At 38.8% G+C, this 12,572-nt stretch overlaps 1 protein-coding gene across 1 annotated transcript; it reads left to right on the top strand.

Moving 5' to 3' along the window:
• Nucleotides 1–4,967: 4,967 nt before the first annotated feature.
• On the top strand, nucleotides 4,968–11,942 carry LOC575151 (SPRY domain-containing SOCS box protein 3). Its single transcript, XM_775568.5, has 2 exons — nucleotides 4,968–6,005; nucleotides 8,226–11,942. Exon 1 carries the CDS (start codon nucleotides 5,317–5,319, stop codon nucleotides 5,998–6,000), a length of 684 nt encoding a protein of 227 aa, XP_780661.1. The 5' UTR covers nucleotides 4,968–5,316; the 3' UTR covers nucleotides 6,001–6,005; nucleotides 8,226–11,942.
• The last annotated feature ends 630 nt before the right edge of the window (nucleotides 11,943–12,572 follow it).

The raw sequence follows: 12,572 nt of genomic DNA, 5'->3' as shown, positions 1-12,572 counted from the left end.
CTCGTACTCTTTCTCTTTCTCCTTCTCTTTTTCTTTCTCTTTTTCTTTCTCTTTCTCTTTCTCCTTCCCCTTCCCTTTCTCTTTCTCTTTCTCTCTTTCTTTCGCTTTGTCTTTCTCCTGCCCTTTCTCGTTCTCTTTCTCTTTCCCTTTCTCTCTCTCTTTCGCTTACTCTTTCTCCTGCCCTTTCTCCTTCTTTTTCTCTTTCCCTTTCTCTCTCTCTCTCTCTCTCTGTATATTTTTCTTTTATCTTCTTTCATAATTTATCATGTGGGGTGGGTCACACCCTCACCCACAATGGATACATTTTTTTGTTATAAACACACATGTTGACCCCCATCTATATAAAACCACGTAATTATGCACCAAAATGACATCTGGTATATACCGTCTCTTCACTCAAACAAAACTTTACAGACCGCTATGGTTGAGTGGTCAGCGGTGATACAGTTATGGCAAAACGAAACAAAATAAGCAGGCGACCCTAATATTCAGGAACAAAAGAAAAAGAAATAGAGAGAGAGAGAGAGAGAGAGAGAGAGGAAAAAATGGGATGAAATATCGCCAAGGATGTCCATTTCATGTACGCGTGCAGTGAGTGTATAACAGGTTGTATTACTGCGGCTTTGTTCGCTTTGTGTACGGGGAGGTGCGGGGGACAAAGGCCCTGCGAAAACATGACAAAGGGAAGAGGTTTGATGCTTCTCTTTCTGTAGGACCTGTTTGCATATTCAATTTTCGATCTCGCGCTGCGTCGAGGGTGGATTCTCGGGGAGAAAGTGGAAAGTGGATGAAAATGTACGCATAATTTATTGCATATGATTAAGGGTAGCACACGGGGACATTGGCAGAATGATACCGAGACTGCGTGAGAAGTGATGAGAGCCGGGATGAGAGAGAATCTTTCTCTTCATGTTGACATGTAGCGTCAAATTTCAGGGTTTCGGTACACCGTCTGTCACACATATTACCATTCGTTCTGCAGAACCGTTCCGATTTCGATGCTTGCTACCTCTACATTTATCAGTTTTTAGTATACAAAGTCATGTAGGCTATACCACAAACACATGTTTCTGAAATATATTAAAATGCTGTTGAAATATTATACCAATACATTGCAAAGCTTGCTTCCATGTAGGTCCCATCATATTTCTCTCAGTTAAATCAGTACTCTATATTGATCACTTATTTTTTTGTTATTTATGATGTATTATTGATTGTTATGTTATTACACAAAAAGTAATTTGTACTTTATTAGTAACATGAGAAATATGAAAATAAATGAAATCAAATATAGAAAATATTACAATGACATAACACAATTTATAAACATTTTAGTCCTAAATATAATATCATAAATATTATTACTTGACAAAGGCTTAAAGATGAAAATACGTATATTTTGTATCTCACTGTTTGTTTTATTGTTTCTTCTTTACTTTTATTTTATATATATAATTGTATAAGTGTATAATATATTATATCGCTTCATAATCAATTGTGAATTAGGAGTATTTGGATGTAATTTTCCGTGAGACTGCTTTGGGTACCGCAAAACACTCTTTTTTAGTATGTAATAAGAACTTTGCTTATTCATCGATGAAAAGGAGAATGGTTATCGTCCAGTTTATATTTCGGGCAAATACCCTGCAGGAAGACGAGAAAATAGAGAGAGAAGAAATGTCGGAACTCACACAAAAATGATGATTAGGCTTAATGAATAAAATGTATATCCGCTTGTACTGTTTGATTCAACGAATTGAAACATGGCTCCTAACTTTGATTCGATGATTGAAGACAATTATGGGTGCATGCCGTCTGCCAAAGGGAAATGAAATTGGCGGATGACCGGTAATGAGATGCAAATTTGAGAACGGGGCATTGGGGATTGATGAGAGAGAAAGATAGAGAGAGAGAGAGAGAGAGGAAGAGAGAAAGAGCGGGGAGAAAAATGGGAGTTTTGAGAGAGGAAATGTATATTCGGAATCTATACACATTACAGTCAATGACATCTGACGAATATAACCATGTAGGAGAATGTGACCAGATAAAAAGGAAGAAATTATTTAAAAGCAATACAAAAAAATGTAATTCAAACACTGTCTTTATTGATAGTGAGTGGACTAATATAACTAATAGAAGGCTACTGAACAAAATCTTCTTTTTTTAAAAACATGTTTTGTGTACATGGTTAGTCCGAATTTATGTTCAATCCGTGTAGGCCAATATATCAAAAGAAATGAAAAGAATGAAAATAAGATTAGACAACGAAACATAATGAGATGATGGCAATAATAGCATTTAAGGGAATATGAAAAATAATGACTAAATTGGGAACGACCATTTTGTTTAAGGAGATAATGAACAACCTTTCAAAATGATTTTCATGATGAACCTTACAAAATTATGTTTGATTATAAATGCAAGTCAAACCATTGGCATGTATAGGCCTATTTGGTCTTTGTTCGTGGCATACGTACACTAATGGGAGACATGTGGGGGGTGGATATGTTCATGTGTACTAAAATCCACGCCATTTCGGACAAATCGCTCTGATGTCCTCGGTTGATGGATTGATATATTAAATGCGTTGTGTCATTTCTTTGTTGCTAGGAGTAGGAACTTGCGACGAGAAAGACAAATAAAGATGGATGAAATTGTTTTTTTTTTCTGTGTTTTCAAAAGTCTTTTCCATCGGTAATCATCTTCTTATTCCTTTCCTCAGTTTCTCGTTTATGTTTATGATTTATTCCTCTCCTCTCCAATTTTCTTGTTCTTGTTCTTTTCCTCTTTGTCTTCTCTTCTTCTTCCTCCTCTTCGTCTTCTCCTTCTTCATTTTTCTTCTTTTTTCTTCTTCGTCTTCTCCTTGTCCTTGTTCTGTCTTTCTTATTCTTTCTTCCTCTTTTTCCTTTTCGTCTTCTTATTTCTTTCTTCTTCACGCCTCATATTATTTCCATTGTGAGTTGTTCCTTTATCTCCACCTTTCTTCCTTCCTTCCTTCCTCTCTTTTGATTTCTTAATTTCTCAATTTCTTTCTTCCTATTTCAATACAAGACAGTAAATAGACTGCTTCCTTCAACATCTAACTTGAATGAAGATCTCCTGTGATCCTCCCATTGTTACGTCGTACACAAACTGAACTAATCAACAGACTACTGGTTCTTGGCGAGCTTTTGTTCACGGGTCTTTTGTTTTGGCAGACGGCACGCGCCGGCTGTATTATGCGACTCAATAAATATGCTAAGCGGATTTAAGCCCCGAATTTGCATCTTATTATGCGGTTATGAGCTCTTTTCTTAGATGCAATTAGGATTTGGGAGGGCAGGACCTTTGTTGTTTTGCGATAGCCAGTAAACTATTGGCACTGGAGTATTTCTTTCGTTCGATGAGAAAACGAACGTCTGTTCCTCTCTTCATTATCAGGCAATCAATTCTGTTTGTTTATATTCTATGCCGATATAATGCAACATGAGACATAGTACCAAAGCATAGCTAACAGTACGAATATTCATTTGTACATGACTTGTACACTCGTACGATAGCAATTCTTCTTTGTTTCTTCTCTTTGTGCATGTTCGTGTTTTTTTCTTTCTGCTTATCTGTCCCTCTCCACACACTTCTGATATCGATGTAGCCTACCTGTAAAAAAAATATCAGTCGCCTTTGTATTTATCTTATCTCCAAATCTATAGTACCCTCAAATGAACCCTTCGAAATCTATTAATATTTGAGCCTTCGGGTTAATGGACCCCTAATAGAGTCTTTTAGGCGTCGTGTCTTTTTGACCTGTTTGGAATAATCATTTTAGTTGATTCTCGCTTGAATTCAAAGATTGATTAACCTAACAAATACAAGATGGTTGCCAGTAATCATTCTATTTTACTGTCTTCTGATGAAATAACTTATATTTATAGTCAATAGAAAACGACAAACTATACATTTACAGAAAACTCTGATCCTTATAAATTGTCTAAAAAAAATACATGTAGTTGTATCAAAATTTGATTCTCAAATTGTTGAATTTGTACGTAATATGAATGAAACACAAGTTCTAAACAGAAACGATGCACTGAGGCTTTTCGCCAAGCACTCGTCAGAGGAAAAACTGAAGAATTTCGGCTTTCTGCTCATTCTTGCATTTTGACTAGTATGATAAAAGTGCAAAATTGAAAAGCATTTGCGCAACCATTTACTGTATTCCATCCACCATTTTTACAGCTATTTTCAAACAATATAATAGTATAAATATTTATATTTTTCTTTCAGTTGTGATTAGTGACGAAGACATGTTTGTGAAAAGAACTGAAAAAATATCATGATTACTCGCACTATATTGTATCAAACGTCAGCATGATCAGATCTATTTACTATTTTCGTGTATATTGCGCTGCCTGGATGAAACATTTATCTTTATACAAGAGGCACAAAGGTTAGCTTTCTCGTATTACATGCTCTAGCTATCACAATTACACCAATAACATAATTTGCCAACATACATGCTAGTATCTGCATTTAAACATGGGGAATCGACAGCCTATTTTGCTGAAATAGGGAAGGAATGAATATCAAATGTTGACACTGCTTGTGCATAAGTTGGTGTATTTCATGGGCTGTGTTTGTAAGGCCGTGCAGCCGCATACATGAACATTTCATCTTACAGAAACAGTGAACAAAACATTGCAATTTAAACCCTGTTTGATCAGCTATTCTCCGGCCCCCTCCCCCATTAGATTTCTCGTCCTGTGGATACAAGAAAGGAAGAAAGAGACACGAAGAACGGATATTGGGATATGCAAATGAGATGAGATATTCTTACGGGTATGGGTAGAGAGTTACGGGCAGTCGTGAGATGCTTATTATATATGCAGCCGAACTGCACGCGAGGAAATGTTTTCGACCAATCAGCGAGCTCGGTTAGAGCTCGAGTCGTGTCGAGTGGCACGCGACGGCACGCGAGTCCGTTCGATCGGCTATCGACAAAAGAGGCTGAGGCCATCGCCATGTTGCCGGGATTAGATAAATAGCAGATGGGGGCTTTAGACCAGCCTTAGACCCCATCATGAGCCCGCCCCGGCCGGGCTTGCTCCCTTGGAAGCACCATCGACGGAAAGCAGAATAATTTCTCCCAGTTTCTATCGTATTTTCCACCGTTCATGTCTCTTAGTAGCCCAGTATCGACACCGCATCAACCGAAACTAAAAATTGTCACTCGCCCGTCAGACGAGATTTCGCATGCAAGGTGGTTGCCGTGCCCGTTCTCCGTAGAGTGTCATACGATTTATCTGTGACGCACAAAACTGATTGTCTGTGAGAGACAATATGGCGGCGATATTACCCCTGAATGACAGTTGCCGAGATAGCTGGGGTTGGAACCCCCAGGACAAGTCCCCAGACGTACAACTGAAAGGGCCCCGCAACCAGACGGCCCTCTTCCACCCAAACTGGTCCATCGGAGCTGCTGGGGTACGAGGGACACGCCCTTTACTTCAAGGTCATTGTTACTACTGGGAGATCGCCGTTGCGCCGAGGGTCTACGGAACCTCCATGATGGTCGGTATCGGCTCACAAAAAGCTCGTCTGCATGCCGATTCCTTCATCAACCTCATCGGTGAAGACAACGAGAGCTGGGGTCTTTCACATAAAGGCACCCTCTGGCACGGCGGCGACTCATTCGTGTTCACACAACCATTTTCCGAAAACGCCTTAACCATCGTTGGCGTACTGTTCGACGGACGGAAGGGAACGCTCACCTATTTCAAAGATGGCGAGCTCCTTGGCCAGGCTTGCAAGGATCTGAACGCACCCGATGACGACGATCTCTACCCCATTATCTGTTCGACGGCGGCGAAGACGGAGATGAGGCTGGTTCAGGCTCGACGAAGCTTCGTTTCGCTCGTTGATCGATGTCGAAACCGCATCGCGACCAGCATCGCTAAGAAGGAGCTTGTTCACATTCTGCCGCTACCGAGTGCTTTAAAGAACATCATACTAGATTCAATGTGAACGAGGTAAGTCAATACAATCATCCTACTTCCAGTTTCAATGAATTGTCAAACGAATACACTAGGCCTAACGTGTGCGATAGTGAGTAATACATGTTGTTCTTCATAAAAATCCTCGTTGTATTTGCTGGTTGCCACAAATATCCCCAATTGTATACGACTCAATGCAACAATTATTTGCAAATTTCTCCATTCTATTTCGATTCCATTTCAAATTCAAACGCTTTGATTTTCAAATCTTTGTTAGATAGCAGGGTCCCATATCTGGTTTTTTGTCTCCCCTATACTATAGCCACGTGTACATTTAACAGATTGTTAAACATCATAAATGATTACACCCCCCCCCCCCCCGATACAACATGCCCGTTCCTCATAAGGGCAGTATCGCGTTCACAAGAATATATTTTCAGTTTGTTACCACTTCAAGCAATTTAGAAATAAAGATACATCACTCCTCATTTATGAAATAGAATGAGCAATATAACTAAAATTTCATATTTTTTTAAATGGGTTATCAAATAACAAAATCAGAATTCCAACAAAGACGTTATCATTTTGGATCAATTGCGTGAAATTTATCTCATACATCATTTTATACAACACCTACGTGGATCCTTGTCATTTGATTGGACGATTGTTGGTCACATGATATTCAATAGATGGTATATTGCACGGTCGTGCATTTTTGGTTATATGCGCCGTGCATTTTTGGTTATATGCAGACTGCGTACCTCTCTGCTGCATGTGCGCGTATCCCTGCGTGTATCTGACGCGAAGGAAATCTGCATGTACTAGTAACCGACAAGGCTTGACTCGAACTTTAATTTATCTTTATAAGGAGTAAAGCATAATTTGTTGATTATCGTTCTATTAGGTCTCCTTCGATGTTGTATAAAACAAATAATGAATGTTTTTCATTCGTTTAATAGTGCAAATATTTTCATTCGTTGAAAGATTAACGTTAATTCTATTCAACTCGGCTGACGCCTCGTTGAATAGAATGTTAATCTTTCAACTCATGAACATATTCGCACTATTGAACTCATAACCATTCATTATTTGTATAATATTTCATGAGTGGCAGGTTTCAAAAGCATTATTTGGTAGATATGTTGCATTTTCTGCTCTTCATTTAGTGAGCGTGCAACCTTCTTTGTTATAGATCAATCACCATGATGGGAAACAGTTGTATCGAAGAACATCTGTATCATTTATCTCAGACACACAATTATGAAATTATTAGCCGTGAAATATTTTCGACTATTATGATTGGCTCAACCGCGTCTATATCGTTTTAATGAAAATCAATATATCGCTCCGCGTGACATGTGTGTTGACCCTGCTTTTTTCACACTGCTCCCCCGATTGGGATACAATGGGACGGATACGCACGACAAGTGTTATAGTTCTCAGTATTGTTTCGAGTGTTTCGGCTGTGTGCACATTTTAGTCGTTTGTTAATTACATGTTGCAATTGCAAGTATATACCATGCAATTACTCTTTGATTACAAATGGATATTTTTGAAGGATACATGACCGTATGGCATTTGGGTTTCAACTGGTTTTAGATTTGAGATAGAGGTACAAAGAGTGAGCAAAGTAGAGAGGGAGAGAGAAAGCGAGAGAGGAGAGAGAGAGAGAGGGGGGGGGGTGGAAGTGAAAACACGATTTGGCATTATGTGATGGCTTAGCTGTATGTACATGTATGGACCGATTATTACAGTTCTATATCCAAATATACTTTGGAAAGATACATCTCAAAATAGACAAGTCTGGTCAATCTTTTCTCTCTTTTTGCTGTAGGTTAATTATTTCGCAAAAATTGTTTCAGTCTTTTCAATGATTTTGTCAAATGCGTATTAAGGAAACAGTTTACCATCTGTTAGGATTTTACTTGATGTTTTATTCATTTTCCATTCATTGATTTTCAATTTCAATTCTAATAATTGACATGTCATTCCTTCTGATTCTCGTACATACCTCAGTGCATGTATCATACCTGTACTTCTAGTCATGACATTATGATATTAATATTTCTCTTTGAAAATCATACTTTACCTCTGGATATTATAATTTTATACGAAATAATGATAAACGAATGTAAAGTGTGGTGATAGGCTTGTGGGTAACTTATGAATATTTTGTATGATAGGCCTATTCATGTATTTCAGAGAAATGATAGATAAAGAAATTAGAAAGAAATCTATCTGTTTTTATTTGTATAGATTGTCAACATTTCATGCGACGCTAGTAACGATGGTTCGTCATCATTGAAGAGCTCAGCCTCCCAATCGTCGAAGAACGACCACGCCGTGGTTGACGAGGCCGGTAAGCCGATCAAGGGACCGGAGGACGAGTCTCGAGCGCGAGGGTGTTCCAGATCTTAACCGGACCTGGACCTTTGTGGCTGCTTTAGCTGAGGACCAGACGGATCAATCCCACGTTAGACACCGACCAACGTAATGCCAGCCAGATCACCGTCAGTCGACCTACATCAAATCGGCCACCCCACCCATCGGGCGGTAGTATAAATCCATACCGTATCAATCGCCATTTACATACTGTGCATTTGATACACCAGTATCCATTTTTATGTGTCTAACCCGTAACCATGGTAACATGCTGTTATTGAAATGTACTCAAGCTCAGGTAGCTAAGCAAACATGGCTTCAACGTGTATGTACTATTACCCCCCGCTTACTATTTCCATCCACTCTCCCCGCACGCTCTTATCACAAATTTCACGACATATTGTGAGCACTGAGCGAGATCAACAGAAAAAGAGGAGAAGTGTTTGATATTATAATTATAATGTGTAATGATATAGCGATGTAGTCTCCAAGGGGGAAAGGGGAGAAAAGGAAGGGCGAGTGCGTCTCATATGGGGATAAAGGAAGAGAGAGTATGCTGTATTTGTTGCTATGGGAAAAGCGAGACTCGAGACGAATGCGCACGCGCTTACCAAGCGTGAGCGCTGATTGGTCGAGAGTTTCGGCTTGCTTTCTCACTCGTATGTATAGTGACATATGGCATGCGAGACAGCAACCTGTTTTTCTCCCTAGATATCATATGAGTTTGATAATGCATGTTCTCTATTTTCCCTGCATGGTTAATATTATTCCATCATAGCCTAATTTAATAGCGGAGACGTCGTTCGAGAAAAAGCAAAAGAGGACACGCTTATTCAAGCCCGAGGCTCCCCCAAAGTCTTTTATTATGTCATGTTTCCAGTCACGGTGCTGTCGCTGACCCCGGCTTGCTCTCAACCGACCGACCGGCCGGCCGACCGGCAGGATGGCCAGTAGGCCTATTGGACGACCACGTGAGGTGAGATCGAGGCTGCAAATGAAGAATAATAGCATGAACACGAGCTCGAACAAAGACCAGCTGCTCCTCTGAGGGACGGGACGAGAAAAGGAGAAAGTACGACTCGCATTTCCTTTGCCGATGACTGCCTGCGTTCCCCATCCAATCTAATTTCCCCCTCTGTGACGGTTTAGTGACTCGCCTGCCTTCGCGTCTCGGCTGCTCGCCCGTCGTCGCTTCGGAGAGGCACGCAAGTGGGCAGCCAGCCGTGCGCATCCCATAGGTCCAGCCTGCTTTGTTCCGCTCAGTAAACTGCTAACAAGAAGCTAGTAAGGCGAGCTGCAGGCCTACACCACACAAACACGGATCAAGTGAAACTCGTCCTCGCCCTCCCCCTCCCTCGATACATCCAAAGAAGCCATGCCCCTCATCTGGATAGAAAACAACAAAGAGATCCGAACAAGTAAGCCTTCTAGAACTAAACAGGAGCAAAATACAAAATCTTGCTTCGAGAAACAAAGCTGCCCAGACGGTGATCCTGTTACCTACCCTGACAATTCGCTGTAGTGCCTCCGATACCGGTATAATTTATGAAAATTATACCGGTACAATATTTTGTGCACACCAATAAGTTTGCCTTCGTGCCGCAAGCCTGCCGCAATCACGTTTCCTATAGTAACTTATACAGCCAGTAGATTTTACACATCTTCTACTTTCAATAAATAAAGTATTTCCTCTTTCACTAAGAAAGCCCGGTTTATTTTCACTTATAATCTAGAATTAAAGCTGGAATATGTCATACAAGTTGTAACTTGCAACTTTTTCTTTCATATTTCTTCATTAATTAAAATGAAAACGCGTCAAATCAACGTGCTCTGGCCAATCGATATCATGTATAGCTTATAGGCATACACAAACTAACCCAGAACTGTATAGTTCCAGCTTCTTGAAAGAAAGAAAGAAAAAACTCTTTATTCGTGTATACGGCAGGCATTCAGGCGGAGATTACAAATATAGCACAGTTGATAGAATTTAACTTGTATGTATGACCATCCTTTATCTTCAATCAATCTCTCATTATTGAGGACAAATCTAATTTAACAAATTGAAATTCATTTACTTTTCTTTCTAAATAAGCTTAATGATTTTTGTTTTCATTCCTTTATTGGAACTTGACGCTGTCACCGGTTTTGTGTCATCATTTTTAAATTTAATTATTTAGATCCAGCAGAACATCTCTGTTGAGTTGTAAATGAAAAGAAAATACGTGAATTCGCAGTGCCATAGACATAATTGCTTACTTAGAATAGACTTAGTGTAGATAACATGTAGATGTATAATCATTTAGACTGGGTGATAATTATGAATATTGTGAATTTTTACGTGAATTTAAATTATTTGCATCTCTCTATCGGTCGAATAATATGTTTCTTTTTATTTTTTAATTGTTTTTCCCGTTATGTTTTACTCATTTTTTAGTTTGAGATAAAAACGCTGCTATACGAACTTCGGATGAAGAGTGGTTAGAATAGAGGAGGAAAACACTCCACAATAAACAAAAAGTGCAATAATTAAGGTAATTTCAGATATCTATGTTCCATTGTTGGACTGAACAAAAAAGTTCGGCTGTGGTGCATGACATCATATTGATTTACGACTACAAGAGGTACTGTAGATTATACAGTGGGAAGTCGGGATGAGAAGAAAAGACAGCTTTCTACATCAAAAACTGTTTCCAATTTTGCCTACAATGTTTTTTTGATGTAGAGAGAGGCTTTTTTCTTTTTTGTCAAAGAAAATCAAAGGAAAAGTTGCAATAAAACAGAACGCAAATAAGCTTGCCAGGATCGAAGCGCGGCCTGGTCGGAAAATGTAATCATTTTCCGATCATTTTCACGCAGATCCCTTCATAATTGGTTCGAGCAATCAACTCATACAAAAACGTAGATTAGATACTCTCTTATTGTGGTGTAGGTAGCATGCATATTTAATTACCTCCTGATTGATTTAATTAGTATGCGCAAAGAGGTGTTTATTCAAGTTATCATTGCGCATGACTTGCGCATGCGCATACTTATGATTGAAGCACCAATTAATACTCAATGTGCTGCCAATTTTTGTCGTCGTTTTCTTTTTCTTTTCCTTTTTTCAACAATAATTTGGTTTGCTGCATTTCATTTTCTAGTTAAATATGTGTGTAATCATTACGCGAAGGCTGTAAAAAACACAGACAATGCTGGATAGTTTTCTTACGCGTAGTCTTTTGTCTCCTCTCATTCACTTACTTTTCTTCTAAATCTTCTCATAAATGCATGTACATATTTCATGTTTTTAATGTTGACCCATTTTTCACTATGCGATCGGGCTGAAAAGGAAAAGCGATACAAAATAAAAGCATATCTTCTCCATATTCTTGGTTTTTTGGACTACCGAGGAATGGAAATCAAAACAGTAGTATACATTACTCATATTGTCAACTGACTGTAAATTACATGGGTGTATATAACACGAAAACAAAACGCAAGAACAAATGAATATTCCTGATACACACAATAACAACAAAAGGAAGAAAGAAAGAGGAAATCCATAACTAGAAACCTAGCTGAAACTGTATAACTTACCACGAAGTGTTTGATAGAAAATATATCAAACCGATATAAAAATACGTGCATGTAATACCATGTACTATCAGCTTTACTTGCTCACCAGGATCGCATAGTGATAAATGTGCCAGTAATATTTCGTTTTCTTGAAGTTGACTTTTCTTGTAAATAGATGAAAATGCCTATAAAATGGCATGCGATCGACAATCGGCCGGGTTATGTGCAATATACCCTGTATATAGATTTCAATGACTTGTAAATATAAGGAATGATTATGTAAATTTGTAAATATGCATGTTAGCTTGACACGTATATGCTGCACTATGTTTCCTCTAACATTTTCTACAAACTTTTCGAAATCTTAGATACGAACTTTTTTCGTATTTTGATGTGTTCTTTTAACAACTCAAGTTCATTATCTGTTTTGCTGTTATTTGAGGTTTGTAGGTTTGGAATACATGTTTTCACAATGACCAAACACTCTTATTTCCACGGAGTCAAAAATGGCGTCAGCTGGGAGTCAACTCTATTCCGAGTTAAAGTGACACGGATTCCGAATCAATTTGACTCGGATTGTGTGGCATCAGCTGAGAATTGACTCAATTCAGAGTCAAGATGACTCCTTTTCCGTGTCACTTTAACTCGGAATAGAGTTGACTCCCA

This window comes from Strongylocentrotus purpuratus, unplaced genomic scaffold (genome assembly GCF_000002235.5).
Source record: "Strongylocentrotus purpuratus isolate Spur 01 unplaced genomic scaffold, Spur_5.0 spur5_scaffold_13, whole genome shotgun sequence".
In the NCBI taxonomy this organism is placed as follows: Eukaryota; Metazoa; Echinodermata; class Echinoidea; order Camarodonta; family Strongylocentrotidae; genus Strongylocentrotus; species Strongylocentrotus purpuratus.
The sequence above is the reverse complement of the archived record's forward strand: the minus strand, read 5'-3'. Positions and strand labels throughout refer to the sequence as shown.

Excerpts from the sequence above, each read along its gene's own strand:
- LOC575151 (XM_775568.5), top strand. The coding sequence starts at position 5,317 with ATGGCGGCGATATTACCCCTGAATGACAGTTGCCGAGATAGCTGGGGT.